General features: G+C 64.0%; 2 protein-coding genes across 2 annotated transcripts; one reads left to right on the forward strand and one right to left on the reverse strand.

The window, feature by feature from the left end:
• The first annotated feature begins 1,635 nt into the window (after positions 1–1,635).
• Positions 1,636–14,148, forward strand: BCAN (brevican). Its single transcript, XM_034071238.1, has 15 exons — positions 1,636–1,842; positions 5,762–5,857; positions 5,987–6,382; positions 6,472–6,646; positions 6,735–6,862; positions 7,510–7,803; positions 8,797–9,039; positions 9,729–9,890; positions 10,053–10,496; positions 12,188–12,295; positions 12,469–12,627; positions 13,175–13,257; positions 13,512–13,656; positions 13,843–14,025; positions 14,116–14,148. The coding sequence occupies exons 1-15, from the start codon at positions 1,833–1,835 to the stop codon at positions 14,139–14,141; spliced, it is 2,652 nt and encodes an 883-aa protein (XP_033927129.1). The 5' UTR covers positions 1,636–1,832; the 3' UTR covers positions 14,142–14,148.
• Positions 14,149–14,837: 689 nt separating this feature from the next.
• On the reverse strand, positions 14,838–18,958 carry HAPLN2 (hyaluronan and proteoglycan link protein 2). The gene is made up of 6 exons (XM_031050331.2): positions 17,930–18,958; positions 17,591–17,704; positions 16,871–17,221; positions 16,048–16,164; positions 15,790–15,975; positions 14,838–15,476 (listed from the first exon to the last, which is right to left on the reverse strand). The coding sequence occupies exons 1-6, from the start codon at positions 18,846–18,848 to the stop codon at positions 15,193–15,195; spliced, it is 1,971 nt and encodes a 656-aa protein (XP_030906191.2). The 5' UTR covers positions 18,849–18,958; the 3' UTR covers positions 14,838–15,192.
• Positions 18,959–19,430: the final 472 nt, after the last annotated feature.

Raw genomic sequence — 19,430 nt, forward strand, 5'->3', positions numbered from 1 at the left:
CCTTAAAGCTCCTCCAGTTCCAACCCCTGCCACGGGCAGGGACCCCTTCCACTGGAGCAGCTGCTCCAAGCCCCTGTGTCCAACCTGGCCTTGAGCACTGCCAGGGATGGGGCAGCCACAGCTTCTCTGGGCACCCTGTGCCAGCGCCTCAGCACCCTCACAGGGAACAGCTTCTGCCTCAGAGCTCAGCTCAGTCTCCCCTCTGGCAGGTTCAAGCCATTCCCCTTGGCCTGTCCCTACAACCCTTGTCCCAAGCCCCTCTCCAGGTTTCCTGCAGCCCCTTTAGGCACTGAAGCTGCTCTCAGGCCTCCCCTTCAGGAGCCTTCTCTTGTCCAGGCTGCCCCAGCCCAGCTCTCTCAGCCTGGCTCCAGAGCAGAGCTGCTCCAGCCCTCACAGCAGCTCCATGGCCCCCTCTGGCCTCTCTCCAACAGCTCCAGGTCCCCCTTGTGCTGCTGCCCCAGCGCTGGATGCAGGATGCAGTGGGGGGGGGCTCTCACAGAGCACAGCAGAGAGGCAGGATCCCCTCCATGACCTGATGCTCCCGCTCTGGGTACGAGCCCAGGACAGGGCTGGAAAGCAGAAACCCCATCCGGGCTGGAACATTTGTTCCCAATTAGGATGGGGATGCTCCTTGCTGAGCTCTGCGGATTCCCAACCCGGAGCCTTTCACCACAAAACTACCGGGTGCAGGATGTGAGCTCATGGATGGGGTTCGGGGGGGGGGGGGGGGGGGGCAGAGCTGGGTACCCCATCCCAGTGCACATCCCTATCCCTGGAGGGCAGAGCATCTCCCCCCCATCCCCCGCACCGTACAGCGCACGAGGCCGCCACCGCCGTAATTAATTCCCGGGGTGAGGAATGATGAATTCCACTCAGGAGCTGCAGTTTGCTGCAAACTCACCCTGCAATTAGCTGGCAGGAGCCGGAGGATGCTCCACATCACACACAGCGGGAGCCAGGGCCGGGGAAGAGCAGCCCTGAGGCTGGCCGATGGGCACTGCCCTTCTCCTAAACGAGGGTCCTCAGCTGCACTCCGCACTCCAGGGGGGCTCATTCAGGAGGAATCTGCAAGGCATGGAGCCTAAAAGATGCGTTAAGTGCCCGTGACACGGCTGCAGGTGGGTAAACTGAGGCACGGGGCCCGGGTCCGGCTTCTCCCCCGACCCTTTTGGCACTTCCAGTCCCTGGATAGCGCCTCCATCCACTCCCAAAAGGGGTTTTCCATGACAAAGACCCCTGCCCATGGCCTCCTCCTCATCCAGCTGGAGCTGCCCAGTGTTAGGATTCAGCATCCAAAGTGCAATCCCGGCTGTATGGAAGTGGAGTGGGTTGGGGGGGGTCCCTTCTCCAACCAAGTCTTTGGGATCCAGCGCCGGCTGCTCCTCCACTTGTGCTGCATTGGGTTAAACAGCGTGCCAGGGTTGAGCATCCTCCTCTCCCAGCATCTTGTGCTGGGTTTGCCTGCTGCCAGGAGGGAGGGAAGGGAGGGAAAGGAGGGAAGGGGAGGGACAAGGCGCTGGTGCCAACACGGTCATCGCCTGTTCCCCCCCTCCTTTAATGAGGGGAAGGAATAAATATAAAAGGAGGAGGGAAAGGGGAAGGGAAAAGAAGGCAAAAGAAAAGGAGACGAGGGCACGGACGCACACACACACGTACAAGGCTCCTCTTTGCTCGCTGCCCGCACTTATGCCTGGTGGAGCTCGGTCCCAGCCCTCCTGCCTGCACTACCCCGGAGAAGCCGCCGCTCAGCCCCTCACCGTGGCCTCGGGGCTCGGGACCCCCCCCCGGCGCTGCCACCACCAGGAAGGGTCCCCACGGAGCTGCTGCCGTGCATGGAGCAAGGTGGGATGCGGGGAACGCGGTGGGGAACGGGGAGGGGTGAGGAGGGAGCTCCTCATCCCCCTTATCGCGTTTCACCTCTGCGCCGGGGGAGAGTAAGAGGGAAGATGATCCAGCGTGGGGATGCCGAGAGCTTGCCGCGTGGTTTTTCCCATGGGATGCAGGCAGCGGGCATGGAGCATCCTCCATGGCAGGGCAGGAGGATGCTGGAAGCTGGTGGTCCCCGTGGTCCCGCTTTGGGGAGGTTTGTCCTTGTCACCGACCCCCTCACAGCATCGTTCTGGTTTTGAATGGACCAGCTCGTACCTGCAGTGCTGGAGCAAAGCAGGGAGGAAAGGCAGGGGCTTGCTAAGTTGAATGTGAAAAGGACTTCGGTGCTGCCCCCCACGTCCCGTTGGGAATGGTGGGAATGTGGGGGATGCTTCAGCAGCTGCTCCCATGGCAGTGTTGTTCTGGGAGAGCTGCAGGATGGGAAGGGGGGTCCAGCACGGATGTAGGGTGTCCCATCACGGGGAACCTTCCCCTTCTCTCCTGCAGAGCCTCTGGATGGGTCCTTGTCCCAAGGAGGCTGCAGTCAGAGGAGCGATGGGAAGGGAAACTGAGGCACGGAGCTGCGCAGGGGCTTGAACAGAGCCCCGGGGCTCCGGCTCCCCCCGATCCCTCCCGGATGCTCCATGGGGAGGTTTTCCATGGAGCAAAACTGCCCCATCCCAGGGGGAATGGGGCAGAGCCCAGGAGCTGGGAGGGCTGCAGGGCACCAGCGGCTCCCCTGGCACCGGCACTGCCCGTGTCCCAGTGCAGGGGGTGACCATAGGAACACACGGGATGTCCATGGCTTTTCCTCTCTGAGCACCCTGGTGTGACCCCCCCCAGTCCCCCGTGGGGTGCCCCGGGCCGGGGCATTTTGCTGCAATCCCTTTTCTTCTCGCACATCCCGTTGTGTTCCCGGGATGAAGGGGCTGCCCTTGAGCATCGCCTCCGGGGACCGCTTTTGGCTGAAGCCGCCTCCTCTCCCATCACGGGGACTTCTGGCTCAGTCCAACCCCGGACCTGTTGCTCTTCCTTTCGGCAGCCGGAGGGGTGGGAAAAGGTCCCTCTGCCCCATCCCGGAGCCTTTCCCAGCTCCTGGAGGGTGACAGGGATGTTTTACGGCTGCTTTTCTGCGTTTAGACTGGGGAAACTGGGAGCCCTTGTGCTGGGAGCGAGGAGCTGCGTTAACGTGCGGAGGGGCTGGATCTGAGCAGTGATGCGGGGATGTGGGACCCCACATCCTCCACCCCGCACTCTTATCCCAGCCCCTGCCTCAGTTTCCCCCCCCCCCTGGAGCCCCGCAGCCGGGGAGAGTTTGTTCCATGTGTCCCTATGGGGGCTGCTCCCAGCCCAACCCCTCAGTGCGGGACCCCCCTGCGCTCCCTGCTGCATCCCAGCCCTCCAACAAGGAGCCCCTTTCTCCCTGCTGGAATAGGGGGGGCTGAGGGGTTCTGGCAGCCGGAGGGACCCCCCATTCTCCCCACCTGCTTCCGGCCTTTTAAGCTTTGCCAGCGGCTGCTGCCAAGAGGCTGAGGGCGCTTCCCGACCCCTCCGAGCCCCCCCCCACATCCCGGGATGGGGCTGGATCCCGGCTCCAGAGGCAGCCACGTGTGTGGTGGGATGGGTGCGCGCATGGATGGGGCCGGGGTGTCCGGAGCCCTTTGCCGTGGGGACAAGGGCTCCCTGCTCCAGGCTGGAGCGTGGCCAAGCTCTGCCCGTGGCTGCTGCTGACTCATTCTGCAGCTGAGCATCCCTGGAAAGCCACCGCTCCGCTCGCTGCGGGCTGCGGGCACCTTGTACGCCGGCAGGAGCGGACGAGGGGGTCGTGGAGGAGGAGGAGGAAGCCCCTTTCCATAGGGGAAGGGATCGGGGATCATCCGTCCCCTGGCAGCAGCTCCTGCTTCTCCCCCTGGAGCCGCAGCCTCGAATCGTGTCCTCCGAAAGCGGGGCCGAGCTCAGGGGAGCGAGAAAACTCGTTCCCATCCCAAAATAGACTCCAGTTCCATTTTCCACCTGGTTTCCCATGGAGATGGATGTCACCTGCGTGCATGCCTGTGTCTCAGTTTACCTTCAGCAGCTCCCAAGCTCTGAGCTCTTTGAGACGATGGAGCTGTTGCCATGCCCCCTCCTTCCTGGCCACTTTTGCCTCCTCCTGTTCCCGGCTTTCCCCTCCCTGCGTGTGGGCTGGAAAACTTTCCATTTGTGGCAAAGAGAGAAACCCCAAACCCAACAGAAATTCCAATCCCGGACCCCAAACCCCGTGCCTTTTGCTCCGAGACATCAGTCATGGCTCATTGGCAGCGTGAGATGAGGTTTAACCCCCTCCACGTCCCATTCCCGGTGCTCCAGCACCTTATCCCAGCTTATCCCAGAATGGTGCATGAGGGGAGCAGGCACCCTCTTGCCCTGTTCCTGAAGGGTTTCATCCCCACCCGAGGCTCAGGCCACGGTGGTGCCTTGGGAACGGGAAGGGAAGGCACTTCCCTGCTTGGGCACCCGGGGCCTGCAGCCAGATCCCGCTGGAGCCGGGCCACCAGGAGGGAGGGTTTGTCCCTGCTCCGGAGCTCCAGAGCTGAATGCAAATGACGGGGAGAACAGAGAGCTCCTGGCTTGGCTCTGTCTGCCCATGGGGAGCTCCTGCTGGGAGCGGGGTCTGTGGGCTCATGGTGCTTGGGACTGGGGCTGCACATCCATGGATGTACCAGGGGCTGCGCATCCCTGGTGCCTGGTGCCAGGGGCTGTATTCCCAGCCTCTCCCTGGCCCCACGGGTGCACTCCGGGCGCTCTGCTCACGCAGGGATGCAGGGATGGGACCAGCCTCCAGCCAGCCTGGCCCTGGCAGCCTGCACCTGGCCCTGGGAGTGCTCTGCAGGAGCCAAACCCTCTTCTGAGGCTGCCGAAATCCACAGCACAAAGAACTCATGGATTCAGCAGCTGCTGCGAGTGTCCAGGGCTCCGGAGCATTCCCAGGAGCCCCCATCCCCATGGAGCCTGTGCAGAGGGCTCAGGGGGCCCCGGGCGATGCTGCCCTGCCCCGTGCAGGTGCATCCCCTGCATCCCCCATCACCTTCCTGTCTGCGGGGCTGAATGAGGCCCTGGGAAGCTGCAGCCCTCCCCGTGATGCCCCTGTCCCCCGGGGAGGGCTGGGGGCTGGAGACGGCCCTGCTCTAGCACGGGGCCGTCCTTTCAGCGCCGTCCCCTTTGTGCCAGGCAGCCCTGGGAGAGGCTGGGACAGAAGAGCTGCTTTGGTCGGCCCTGGCTTTCCCAGCCTGCGCAGGGAACCTCCGGCGTGAGCTGAATGGCAAAGAGGAGCCTCCCCCCCTGCTTCCCCCCTCCCTTTGTGCACTGGGGCTGGGCCCCCCCCCGAGGCTGACCTCAGCCCCCTTCGTCCCGGCCAAGCACACGTGCCCGGGCGCACGCACACGCATGTGCACGAGCCCCGGCGCACACGCGTGTGCACGTCCCCTCCGCGGCCCTCGCTGCCGTTCCCCTGCTCCACACCGGCTGCTCCCAAACCATCCCGAGGTTGTCCCGGCTCTGGCATCGCCTCCTGCCCTCCGCAGCCAGGGTTTGGGCTCAGACTTCCCATGCTGGTGGGGCCAGGCTGGGCTCTGCTGTCCCCAGGGGACCCCAGGCTTGTGGGGCTGGATGGGACCCAGTGGTGCCCAGCCAATGGTCCCGGTTGCTCGTGTTAACTGGGATCCATTCCCTTCTTTTCCCTTGCCCCATGGCTGGTGCCACCTTCTCCCTCTGTGCCCCAGCACGTCATGGCATCACCCCATCACCACACACAGGGGCTGGGGGGGGGACACCCCCATTCTCTCCCCCCCATGCAGGGCAGGGGGATTTTGGTGCTTCACACGTGATGGGTTTTCCTGCCCTCCCTTTGCAGGGCAGAGCATGGCCCCAGCCCTGCCGCTGCTGCTGCTGCTCTGGGTGTTTGCCCCCGCCGTGGTCCCGGAGGTGTTTGGCACCGGAGATGGCACAGGTAAACCAGCACCATGAGCCACATCCTGGCTCCGTGCCCTGCAGTGGGGACCTGGGGTGGGGAGGGGGTGGTGATGTGGGGGTCACCCCATGCTGGTCCCACTCATGACTCCTCTCTTCTCCCACCCAGAGGACCTCAAGGCTCTGCAGGTCTCCATCCCACGGCAGCCAGCCCTGGATGCGGTGCTGGCAGGCGACATCACCATCCCCTGCCTCATCACCTACCTCGGCCCCCAGCCCACCAGCAGCAGCAGCACCGGGCGCCGGGCGGTGCTGGGCACCCCTCGGGTCAAGTGGACCTTCATGTCCGAGGGCCGGGAGGTGGAGATCCTGGTAGCGCGTGGGGACCGGGTGAAGGTGAGCGAGGATTACCGGCTCCGCGCCTCCCTGCCCATCTTCCACCAGCGCTACACCAATGCCTCCCTGCTGCTCACCGAGCTGCGGCCCAACGACTCGGGCATCTACCGCTGCCACGTGCAGCACGGCATCGAGGACGGCCACGACATCCTGGAGCTCAGAGTCAAAGGTACCTCCGGATGGGGAGAGCTGGGATGCGGGAGCAGAGGCACGGATGCAGCGGGATGGGGTTGCCATCAAGGCCATGTCCCCTCGCAGGGGTGGTGTTTCACTACCGGGAGGGCTCCATGCGTTATGCCTACACCTTCGCCGAAGCAAGGGAAGCCTGTGCCAAGATCGGGGCCCACATCGCCACCCCCGAGCAGCTCTATGCTGCCTACCTCGGCGGCTATGAGCAGTGTGATGCCGGCTGGATCTCGGACCAGACTGTCAGGTGGGCACCAATCCCTCAGCATCGCACCCAACACCCCCCCATTGACCCCCAGCAAGTCACCAGCCTTTCCTGCCCTGTTCCTCCCCAGGTATCCCATCCACACACCCCGTGAAGCCTGTTATGGAGACATGAATGGCTTCCCTGGGGTGAGGAACTATGGGGTGGTGGACCCGGAGGACATGTATGATGTGTACTGCTACGCTGAGGACCTCCCAGGTACCTGCAGTGCCACCATTGCTCCATCTCCTGCCCTCCCCTGCTTTGCAGCTGCACTAACTCATCCCCTTAACCCGTTGTGAACCCATGCTGGTGCCCATCACTACCCTCAGGGCTGGAGGATGCCCACAGTGAGCTGCCCTGGGTTGCAGCACACTGTGGGTGCAGTGCTGTGTGGGGTTCGGGGTTTGGGCAAGCTAATGCTGTGCTTTGCATGTGCTGGGGAGCTGGATGCCCCTCTGCATCAGGGGTTGCAGTGATAGCACAAGGGGCAATGGGCTCAAACTGAAAGAGGTGAAGTTCAGGTTGGGTCTTAGGCAGAAGCTCTTTGTGAGGATGCTGACGAACTGGGATGGGTTGAAAGGAGAGGGTTTGGATGCCCCATCCCTGGCAGTGCTCAAGGCCAGGTTGGACACAGGGGCTTGGAGCAGCTGCTCCAGTGGAAGGGGTCCCTGCCCGTGGCAGGGCTTGGAGCTGGAGGAGCTTTAAGCTCCCTTCAACCCCACTCATTCCAGCTCTGTTCCTATGGGAGGCAGTGGAGCCTCCAGCGCCGCTCTCCCCACACGGACTCCGGAGGTGATGGGGGGAGGGGGGGGTCCCTTCTCCTCTCTCCCCCCCCCGACACCTCCTCCTTCCTCTCTTGGCAGGGGAGATCTTCCTGGAGACGTCCCCGATGCGGTTCACGCTGCGGGAGGCGGACGCGCGGTGCCGGGCGCGGGGTGCGGAGCTCGCCAGCCCCGGGCAGCTCTATGCGGCGTGGAGCGCAGGGCTGGACGCCTGCAGCCCGGGCTGGTTGGCGGACGGCAGCGTCCGGTACCCGATCGTCACCCCCCGGGAGCGCTGCGGAGGGGCCTTGCCCGGCGTCAAAACCATCTTCCAGTTCCGCAACCAGACTGGCTTCCCCGACGCCCAGAGCAGATATGATGCCTATTGCTTCCGAGGTAAAGAACGGGCACGGAGAGAGGGGTTGGGAAGCATCCAGGCAGGGATGCGGGCGCCCGGTTGGGTGCAGGGTGCTGGGATGTGTGCACGGATGGGATGGCGTCGGGAGCTGGGATGCGCTTAGAGCGAGGATGGTTTTGTGCTATCGACCTCCTGTGGTAGGATAGGGGTGCCTTGAGTGGGGTCTGTATTGCATGCCCATGTATATAGGGATAACCTGCACGGGCCTCATGCATGCTATGCTGTGATAGAGGAGGGATGCTCTGCATGGTTTCAATAGTGCATGCTGCTATATTGTGATAGAGGGATACTCTGCATGGTCTCAATAGTGCATGCTGCTCTATCGTGACAGAGTAGGGATGCCCTGCACATCCTCACCACTATATCGCGACAGGACAGGTCTTCGCGAGCTGCGTGGCTCCGGGATCGTTATTCCCATGGCCAGGGGCGCACTGCAGGAGCTTGGGCACATCCTGCAAGGCTGGTTTTGGGCAACATCTCACAGTGGTGAATAGGAAACGGGACTCGGACACGGGCGCTGAGCTGCCGATGGGGTGGTGCTGGAGAACAGGGGGGATAAACCAGGAGGGGATGAGGAAGGCTGGAGACTGGCAAGGAAAACAGGCACGGAGGGAGGAAGAGCCCCCACTCTGCTCCTCCTTCCTGGCCCCACATCTCTGTGCATCCCCTCAGGGCCGTGGGGATGCTGCGCATCCCCGTGCCTCAGTTTCCCCATCTCTCAGCAGGGAATCCCATGGGTTAGGCAGGATGAACCCGTCCCATGACCCCGCGATTCCATAACCCACTAACTCCCCACGGTCTTCTGCGCTCTCCGGGCTGGGATGGGGGTGAGGAGCAGGACCCCCCCCCGGGGCTGGGATGCTGCTGTGCACCAGGAGGAGCAGGAGGAGCCGCTGGCTGGCTGGGTCCGCAGCGGGTGCCGGGCTGTCCCCAGGCAGGGCAGTAATATCCCACTTTCTTTCTGCCCACAGAAGGGACAAACTCTTTCCCTGAGGCTCCAGGAAGCTCCGAGGGCCTCCAGGAGATTGTTACAGTGGCAGAAAAGCTGGAGGAGCTGCAGCTTCCCAAAGCGCAAGTGGAGATTGAGTCGCGAGGGGCTATTTACGCCGTCCCTTTCTTTATGGACGATGATCTGGGACAGCCGAGCCCGGCCCCCGAAGACGCACCAGGGACAGGGGCCCGGCACCCCCCAATAGATACCTCCATGTCCTCAGGTCACCCAACCTCTGCCACCCCCTTCCACATGGCCCCCGTGCCCCACAGGCAGGCGTCCCTCTTAGCTGTGCTGGGAATGGGAGCCCATTCCCTGAGGAGCAGCGTGGGTAACAGGGGCAGCTGGGGACTCATCCTACATGGGCACATGGAGCAGGATGGGGCGACAGTTGGGCACCCACCCCATGGTGGTGCCAGGGCTGCTGTGCGGAGTGGAGCCGCAGGGATGGAGGCACCAGGACTGCGAGGAGAGCTCAGAAGCACCCATGGGTGCCTGGCTCACCCAAGCCATCCCCATCCCTCCCGCAGAGGGACAACCCATGGAAGGGCACCGGTGCTTGGTGTAGGGCTGCGGGGACATCCGTCCGTCCCTCCCTTGGCACAGGGTCGGTGCAGGACTGTGGTTTAGCAGCACAAAGAGCAGGGTCTGGTGGCCGGAGGGGCAGGAGGAGCAGGGTGAGGGGCTGAGCATGGCCCCTGCTGCCTGGAAGCTTGGTGGGGGCCAAGCCAAAGCTCCCTCTGTGCTGCTTCAGAGGGGACACCGCAGGCACTCGGGGCCATTCCCGTCTCCACGTGCATCTTCGTGCCGGATCCCGGCACCGGCGGGGGATGCCGGTGCCCGTGGCCCCTCGGTTCTGGCTGCGTCTCCGTGGTGCCAGCCCCTCACCAGCTTTTGCCTTGCCCTTTGCAGAGGAGGAGCAGGGAGCAGCCCCTGGCAGCACGTTTGAAGGGCGAGATCGCAGCCAGCCCACGGAGCAGGATAGAGCCACCAGCGTGCAGATGCTCTCCATAGCCCCGCGGGTGGGCGCAGAGGGACCCACTGGTGCCCCGTCCGTGCTGGGGGCTGCAGAAGGTGACCCAGAGCCTCCCAAGGGGTTCCCCCGCCCGCCCAGCCCCACGCCGCGCCCCGAGCACCCCCGGGATGCTGTGGGGCGCTCAGCCCACGCTGCCAGCCCCGGGCCACCGGGGCACCGGGGCCCAGCGCCGACCAGCGCCGCTTCTGCCACCTCGACAGAGAGGGGAGAGCACAGCGGGACCCCCCCCGGCCCTGCTGCTGAAGACGCGGAGCTCTCGGGGGATGCGGTGGAGAGCCCCGGGGCGGCCCCGCTGCCCCCGGCGCCCGTGCGGCCGCAGGAGGAGGGAGAGGAGCCGTCGGGGGCCCTGTGGCTCCCATCGCCCGTGGCCCCGGGGGACGGGGGCACCGTCCCTGCGGCGGAGGTGACCGCGGTCACCCCGTGGCACACGGAGGGGCCCGGCGGCGGCAGCAGCACCGCGGCCATGGGAGGCGAGGAGGCTGCGCCGGGCACTGAGCATGGGACACCTGCGGCATCTTCGGAAGAGGAGGAGGAGGAAGAGGAGAAGGAGAAGGAGGAGGAGGAGGAGGAGGAGGAGGAGGAGCCGCCCGCTCCCTCCGCTGCAACCGTGGAGGGTTTCCTTGCAGCCGTGCCCGGAGAACCAGGTGGGACCCGCAGGGACGGCCCCAGCTCTCCCCACAGCGGCAGCTCCGGGGTGACCCCCGGGGGGACCCCACTGGGGGACCCTGCGCCCAGCACCTCGGGGCCCCTGCCCGCCCTCCCCACCGAGCGGGCCAGCGTCGGGGCGGGCACCGCCGGTCCCCGGGGCACCAGCCTGGCCCTGGGGGCAGCGCTGGTGGCTGCGCTGTGGCCGTAGGGACCGCAGCCCCTTCACGCTGCGCTGCCCTCGGCCCGTCCGTCCGGTCCCTTCTCGCTCCGTCCTCAGCCGGGGACGGGGAGGTCACAGCTCTGGAGGGGCACGTATTTGTCAAACAAATTGCTCCGAGCTCCGCATGCACTTTAAACCTCTTCGACTTCTGTGAAGTGTTTTAATGACTCTTTCCATGAGAACCCCCCCCCAGTAACACCCCCAAGGCGGCCCCACGCCCTCCTCCTCCTCACTAACGTGGTACTAATAAAGGGAATTAAAAGCTTTCTAGAACAAGCACCTGGGCTTGCTCTTCCCTTCGTCCTCGCGCCCGCGGCCTCCCCACTGACGCACTAATCCCCCCCATCCCGCGAGTCTCTGGGGGGGTGTGATGGATGCGGGGGGACCCGGCTGCTTTGCACCCTCCCTTGTTGGAGGGAGCTGCATGGTGTGAGTGGGGGGGGATTCCTAGAGATGGGGTCCAGCCCCCCCAGCAGTGCCCCCCTGCCCAGTCCTGTGTGTGTCCCCACCCATGGGGGCTGAGATGGGTGAGCAGTGGGTGCATGAATGGCCACAGGCGGGTGTCTCCCACTCAGGTCCCCCCACTGGGATGCTCCCTGCTCTAGTGCCAGGCCCCTTTCCTGCTCATCCCACGGGACCATACAGGATCCCTGCTCCCCTGGTCCCATGGCATAGATGATGCTCCATGGTGGGAGGCCAGATCTCATGGGATGGGTGCCTTTGCCCTGGCAAGGAGAGATGCTCACAAAGAGCCATCCGTGGGGTGTTAGAGCCCCAAGTAACTCATCCTGCTCCATGCTGGGGATGAGCTGAGCGTCCTAAGGCACCTTGTGGGGAGGTGGCAGTGCCTGGGGGTGGGTGAGGGTGGAAGCATCATCCTCAGCACGGCTCCACCGAACCAAGGACCGTGAAATGGGGCAGCATCAGGCTGGAGGGCATCAAGGACTTTGAGACTCTCTGCTCGACTGGCGCCACTGCAGCCCCTTAATCAGGCTCTTGAGCCGGGGCTGGGAGCACACGATGTGCCCTGGGAGCTTTAATGACCGTAACGGGCTGCTGGGGACATGAGTTATCAGCCCTGGCCAGGCTGAAGGTGACAAGAGGCTCCTCTTGCTGCCGGGCTGTGCCCAAGGGTTCATCCTTTGCACGTTCCCTTCCCAAGGCACATGTGCTGCATCACTGCAGTGGGAAGCAGGAGCCATCCCCGGGGTGGCTGGAGCAGGCCAGGGCCTGGCACAGCACCGAGCTCCTGCTGTGGAGGATGAGAGCATCCAGCTCACGTCCCTGTGCCCTGGGGGGAGGCCAAAGCCCCAGGTCCAGCCGGCTCCGAGCCAGTCGCATCCATGGACCAAGGGCAGCATGGGATGGCTCCAGGCTCTCCTCCTCCTGCCCGAGCCTTGGTGCCCCCATAGCCAGAGCAGGGACCTGTGGGGAGCTCGAGGTGAGGAAGCTGCATGTGCCTTGCAGGTGGCTGCATCCCCAACCCCTGCCTGAACGGAGGGACCTGCACAGAGGACGATGGCCCCGTCTCCTGCCTCTGCCTGCCCGGCTACGGAGGCTCCAGCTGCGAAAGACGTGAGTGCCCAGGACCCACCATGGATGTGCCAGGCCCCTGCCCAGGTCCTGCTGAGCCTGGACACGTAAATGTGGGGAATTGAGGGGTTTGGGGTTCTCTGCTTGCTGCTCAGTGGGGCTCCATCCCCCTGACCCTCTCCTTTCTCCCCTCCTCGCTCCCCACTGCTGCTCAGCACTGAGGCACTGCAGCCCCGGCTGGGACAGCTTCCAGGGAGCCTGCTACAAGCACTTCTCCACCCGGAGGAGCTGGGAGGACGCGGAGGGACAGTGCAGGCATTACGGGGGACACTTGGCCACCATCCTGACCCCTGAGGAGCAGGACTTCATCAACGGTACAGACCCCGCTGCATCCCCATCCTGAGCCCTGCCCGTGGGACCCTCGGCATCCCTCAGTGCTGGGCTTCAGAGACTGAAACCTTGAAGCCAAAGGAGAGCCAAGGGAGAACAAAGGGACCCAGGCTGGGGAAGGCAGAGGAAATTAAGGGTAAAGGAAGTAGTTGATGTGATGGACTGCCCAGAGTGTGGTTAGATGTTCACTTGGCTGATGGAGGATGGATGGATGGATGGATGGATGGACACACAGAAAGAACCACAGAATCACAGACTGGTTTGGGTTGGAAGGGACCTTAAAGCTCAGCAGGGACAGGAATGAGCAGGCAGGGACCAGCAGGATCCTGGGCACATGGGGCTCTGCCGCCACCTCCCGTCCAGCCCTGTCCCCATGTCCCCAAACGCCCCAGCACCGCCCCCCCTCACCCCCAGACCCCAAATCTCCCCATATTCATCCTCCATCTTCCTTGAGCCCCCTCCTGACGGCTGGTTCTGGGTGGGGGGGTCTTGGATGTACCTCCCCCAATACCCTCCTGTGTCCCCCCCCAGACCAGTACAGAGAATACCAGTGGATCGGCTTGAACGACCGGACCATAGAGGGAGATTTCCAGTGGTCTGATGGGAGCCCCTTGGTAAGTGGGGGGAGATGCCATGTGCACCCCCCCCCGGCACCTCATCGTCTGTACTCATCCTCCTCCTCCTCCTCCATCACTTGGGAAGGTGTCCAGCACTGGGACCAGGCTTGGATTCTCCAAGAGCATTCTCAGGGGTGCTTGGACGGACCCCAAGGGGCATGGAGCCACCTTGCTCCTAACGGGGGTGTCATGGCCAGGCTGGGGGGGCTGCTGGTGAGCCCCCCCAACCTTTCTGTGTGTCCCCCCCCCAGCTCTATGAGAACTGGCATCACGGACAGCCCGACAGCTACTTCCTCAGTGGGGAGAACTGTGTGGTCATCGTGTGGCACGACGGGGGCCAGTGGAGTGACGTGCCCTGCAACTACCACCTCTCCTACACCTGCAAAATGGGGCTGGGTAAGCCTCTCCCCCCCCCCCCCCCCGCCACCCCGTTCCCTTGCACTGAGCTTGGGGGGCTGTACCCCCAAAGCGGGGCTTTCCCACCGTGGTTGTGGTGCGGAACCAGCCCCTTGGCTGCTCGGTTCCTTTGGGGGCTGTTTGCTGCAGTTTGGGGGTGCCCATCCCTGGTTCCCCCCCCTACAGTGCAGTGCGGGCCCCCCCCCGCCATCAGCAACGCCCGTGCCTTCGGCAAACCCAAGCAGCGCTACGAGATCGGCTCCACGGCTCGGTACCGCTGCCGCCCAGGCTACCTCCCTCGCCGCTCGCCCCTGCTCCGGTGCCGGGAGGACGGGAGCTGGGAGCCCCCGCAGCTCCTCTGCCGGCCCGGTGAGCCCCTCGCTCCCCCCTCTGCCCAGCTCCTGCCCCCGGGGCTCCCCGTTCACACCGGGCTCCCTCCGTCCCGTCCAACCCCTCCAGGTCTGGCTCAGCCCCCCGGTGACTGAAGCCGACACCTCGCGGGACCCTGGCACTGGATGGCTCTGGGAGAGCGGCACAAACGGGGCTCCCCCCCCCCCCCTTGGTTTTGTATCTGTACAAAGAAACCCCCGTCACTAAAGACCCCCTGGGAAGGACCCGACAGCGACCAGAAAAGGAGCACAAGGGTTTGGTTTGTTCCTGGGGTCGAGGTGGGGACCAGGGGCACAGGACGGCATCGATGTGCCGGTGTCACCACCAGCTTTCTGCCACCTCTGGCCCAAGGGGCCTCCTCCTGTGACACCCTCATGGATGAGGTCCTGTGGTGGATGAGCTCTTCCCCACATGGGCAGCACCCGCCAGCACCATGGAGCCAGACAGCCCCTGGCACAGCCGTGTGCCCAGGGACCACACAAACAGGGAGCCCAATGTGGGATGCTGCTCGCAGCGAACACTCGGGATGGGTGGGCTCAGGTGCCAAGGGATGCTGGCATCTCCCCACGCGGTTTCCCCCCCTGTACCACACCAACTCCGGTGCTTTTTATAGCTCTTTATAGCAGCAGAACTCAGCAAGGCCTGGAGTGTGGTGCCAGGAGCAGTGATAACCCCGGGAACAGCATCATCCCCTGATGGAGGTGGAAAATCCTCACCAAATTCCCCTCTCCCGGAGGCCAGGGGGTCCCTTGGCAGCGGCCAGGGGGGAGTGTGGCTTTGCCATACAGCTTTATGTGCTTTATTAATCGAGAAGGTGAAACTCTATTAGTCACACAGGGTAATGCCCAGCCCTCCAGAGTCCTCCTGGCTGTGGGAAGCGAGGATGGGGTGAGGGATGCACTGGGCTTGGGGAAAAGGGTGCTGGATGAGACCCCCTTCCTAGCCCAGCAATGGGCTGAGCACCCAGAGAGCCCTAGGGCAGCTCCATCAGAGGATGCACCAAGCGCCCAAACCCGGCCCTATCGGACATCCTATTGATGTAGGAACCACTCAAAGTCACCAGGAGACCCCTGCTTCATGCCCTGCCCCGAGCTCCGCCCCGAGGGCTGGTATCCCACCACATTCCCACCTCTCCTCCCGGCGTTCCTACTCCTCCACGAAGCAGTAGGTGCCGTAGATCCGCCTCTCCTTGCTGGGGAAGCCGAAGCTGTGGACACCGGGATGTGGGAGCCCCCCGCAGCGCTGGCGGGGGGTGGTGATTGGGAACCTCACGCTGCCGTCCTCCAGCCACCCTCCATCGCAGCGATCCAGCTGGGAGAACTTCCATGCGGAATAGAGCTGCCCCACTTTGGCCATGGCAGCCCCGTGGTTGCGGCATGCTTGCGCCGCCTCCTTGAAGCTCAGGTGGCCCCGGATGAAGTAGACGTGGCCTGGGAATGGGGAGAATGTGGCAAGTGATGGAGGCACCGCCGGTGATGGGATGCATGACCCCATCCCTGATACTTCCTACACCTTAGGCAGGAGCTCTTCCCTGTCAGGGTGCTGGGAAGCTGTGGCTGCCCCATCCCTGGCAGTGCTCAAGGCCAGGTTGGACACAGGGGCTTGGAGCAGCTGCTCCAGTGGAAGGGGTCCCTGCCCATGGCTTTAGATGAGTTTTAAGGTCCCTTCCAACCCAACCCATCCTATGATTAAGTCGAGGTGGGCACCGGGGTTGGGTGGGAGGGACAGGGCCCCCGGCGCTACCTTGGAGAGCAGAAGTGAAGCAGAAAGCATCGAACCGGTCCCTCTGCTTGTCCCTGGCCCCATAGCTGCGGACCCCGGGCAGGAGGAGGCGGCCGCCGCACGGCTCCCGCGAGTTGATGATGGGGTAATGGACGGTCCCATCGAGGACCCAGCCGGCGTTGCACCAATCCAGACCCTCCGTCCAGGCTGCAGGGCGAGAGGCAGCTCAGCACCACCCCAGAGCCCGGGGAGGATGAAGGGGCTTCGGGGATGCTTCACCTTTGTAGAGCTGCTGGTAGGTGGCGAGACGGGAGTCCTGCTGCTCGCAGGCTCTCTTCGCATCGTGGTAGTTCAGTTTGTAGCGCCCGCTGCTGGGCTGGTAGGGGAAGACGATGCCTGGGGGGACAGGGACAGGGGAAGAGGTTGAACCCCCCCCCCGGTGCTGGGCTGCATCTCTAAAACCTGGGGCCTGGAGGGGATCCTGGGTGCAGCTCTGGTGGCCCCAGCATCGGGACATGGAGCTGTTGGATCACATCCGGATGAGCAGGGGCTGGAGCAGCTCCCATAGGAGCCAGGCTGAGAACATTGGGGCTGTTCAGCCTGGAGAAGAGAAGCTGTGTGGAGACCTCAAAGCAGCTTCCAGTGTCTGATGGGGGCTACAAGGACGCTGAGGAGGCACCTTCATCAGGGAGCGCAGCGCTAGGACAAGGGGTGATGGGTTCAAACTGAACCAGGGAAAGTTCGGGTTGGATCTAAGGCAGAAGCTGTTCCCTGGGAGGGTGCTGAGGCGCTGGCACAGGGTGCCCAGAGAAGCTGTGGCTGCCCCATCCCTGGCAGTGCTCAAGGCCAGGTTGGACACATGGGCTTGGAGCAGCTGCTCCAGTGGAAGGGGTCCCTGCCCGTGGCAGGGGTTGGAGCTGGATGATCTCGAGGTCCTTTCCAGCCCAGCCCAGTCTCGGATCCCATGTGAAGGAGCTGCTTCCCTAAACCCCTTTATCATCCCCAAAGACTCGGTGCTGGGCAATGGGGTTTTGCTTCGGACCCAAGCACCTAACCAGGGCCCAATCCAGCCCAGGCACACAGGGGATGATCCCATCCTCACCCTCAAGGTGCAGCGTGAGCGAAACGCTCTCATCCTCCAGCCCATTGACGAGCTGGCAGCGGTACCGGCCCTCGTCCTCCAGCGCCACGTGGCTGATGGTCAGCGAGGCGTCGTAGCGGTGGCTGTGGCGCAGGCGCACGCGGGGGCTCAGGGGCCCGTAGTTCTTGTGGTAGAGCCCGTTGGTGATGATGATGATGCTCTCGCCGTAGTTGGCCGGCTCCACCTTGCTCCACTTGACGCGGTAGTTGCGGGGCAGCGCGCGCAGGACGCAGGGCAGCGTGGCCGTGGCTCCGCGCCGCGTGTGCACCGTGCTGTGCAGTGGCTCCAGCAGGTACTGCAGCTGGGGGGCGGCTGTGGGGCACCCACCATGGGGTCACCAAAGAGCTCTGAGGCTGTCCCACCACCCTCCAACCCTCACTGGCATCTCCGGCCTGGTTTCCATCACACATCCACCACCCTATAACCCTCATTGGCATCTCTGGCCTGGTATCTATCACATATCCATCACCCTCCATCCCTCACTGGCATCTCCAGACTGGTTTCCATCACCCATCCATCACCCTCAGTGGCATCTCCAGAATGGTTTCCATTGCTTATCCTGCCTCCTTCCCCACCCCCTTGCACAGATCAGCCCCTGCCCTTGTCTGGAACCTCCCGTCCCCCCCATCACCTCCCTCCTCTAGCACTGACCCCAACCAGCAGTGCCCCCCAGCTCCATACCCGGGGTCCCAGTTGGACTCTGGAAGATGCTCAATGCTGGGGGTACCACCGAGAGCCAAAGGGAGCTGAGCAGGAGAAGCTGGTGCATCCTCAGAGCCGGGGGCAGGACGGTGCCTGGGGGGAGCACAGTGGTCAGGGATGATGTGGTCGATGAGCCAGAAGGAAGGGATGGGATCCAGAAGGACTGGGACACGCTGGAGAGCTGGGACTGTGTGAACCTCATGGAATTCAGCAAGGCCAAGGGCAAGATCCTGCTTCTCCATTGGAGTCTCAGCCACATTTACTGTGCCAAGGGGACACAGAACACACCAACCCCCCCCCCCCCCCATCCCCTCTTACCGTCCCCAGCCGTGTCCTTTGGGAAGCCACAGTTCCCATCCAGCCGCGTCCCGGCTCCGTCACAGCCGCCCCATGGCAGGGCTGAAGGCTCTGGGAAGGTCAAGAGGGAAAAGAGGACCCAGGGACACAGGGATGGGTGCCCTGTCACTGCCCTGGCGCTGGCACCGTCCCTGCAGCGCGGTGCCCCTGCGGTCCCATGGCCATGCCCGCGCTCCTGGACCTGTCTCCGTCTCTTCCCACTTTCTTGTCCGGTTCTCCCCCCCCAACACCTCCCCGAGGGATGCAGGGGAGGAGGAAGCACAATTTCCCATTGTGAGCATCTTTCTCTGTATTGTTCTGCTCGGCAAAACACAGCACACCCGGATAACAAACATCCCTTTATGTGCTGGCCACAGCATCGGGAATGCCAGCACCACCCCGGGCTCCAGCACCCCTGGGACCGGCAAAGCCTCCCCTCAGCATCAGCACCCAGGGCTGGAGGGTGCTGCCTGCACCCGCAGGACTCAGGGCTGTGGGCATTTATGTGGCAAGGCCCTGATAGGGGGATGCTGCTCCCATCCTTTGGAGCTCCCATGGGATGGGGAAGGGGGGTCCCAGTGCTCCTGCTCCCCACCAGTCCTGAGAAGAAGCATCCAAGAGGCTTCCCCATCCTCATCTTGTGGCTGGGATGCTGACGGGAACAGGACCCGGGTGCACAATGAGGCTGTGTTCTGGGCTCCTTTATCTCCTTCCTCCCCCAGGTCCCATCTCCAGGGGTGGAGGAAGCTCTTCCCGAAGGACACACAAGACAAGCAGCATCTGTTCCCAGCACCAAAGCACACAGTGACCCCGGCTCCACAGAACAGGGAGCAGCAGCAGGGGATGCGCTGCTTCCCGGCCCCCTCCTCACAGCTCCCAACCCCTCCATCACCATTCCCATGCCCACGGCTGCAAGAGCAGATCCTGGTGGATCTGCTCAGGGCTCCTGGGCTGGAGGATGCTGGGTCCCAGCTCCATGGCACCACCAAGAGCGGAGGCTCCGGCTCCAGCCCTCGGCTCTGCCACAGCCGCAGCCTGGAGCAAGGCCCTCGCCAGCCCTCCAGGAGTGACTCATTCCCGTTCCCCATCCCGTTGGCGTCAGGGCATGACCCCAGCCCGACGCCGCTCCTCTGAGCTCATTCCTTGGCCTGGCGCGGTGCAAAGGAGGCACCGAGTCCCTTCCCAGCCGCACGCTGGTTTCCCATCTCCTCCTCCTCCTCCCGGCACACAAACACCCCTGGCGGCTCCATCTCCTCCATCCCACCCCAAAGCCCCTTGTTCCCCCCATGCCCAACCTCAGCAAGGCTGAACCCTGGGACCCCCCCATCCCACCCTGCCCCTCGCACCCAGCCCCGGCAGCCCCCGGCTCCGTGTCCGGATGGGGCACAACCGGTGCCGGGGTTTCCGTGTTGGCAGCTCCAGGCGTGGGAAGCACCGGGGCAGGGCAGGGCCTGGCAGCCACAATCACAGGCGGGGTTTGAGG

This window comes from Melopsittacus undulatus, chromosome 20 (genome assembly GCF_012275295.1).
Source record: "Melopsittacus undulatus isolate bMelUnd1 chromosome 20, bMelUnd1.mat.Z, whole genome shotgun sequence".
Taxonomy (NCBI): Eukaryota; Metazoa; Chordata; class Aves; order Psittaciformes; family Psittaculidae; genus Melopsittacus; species Melopsittacus undulatus.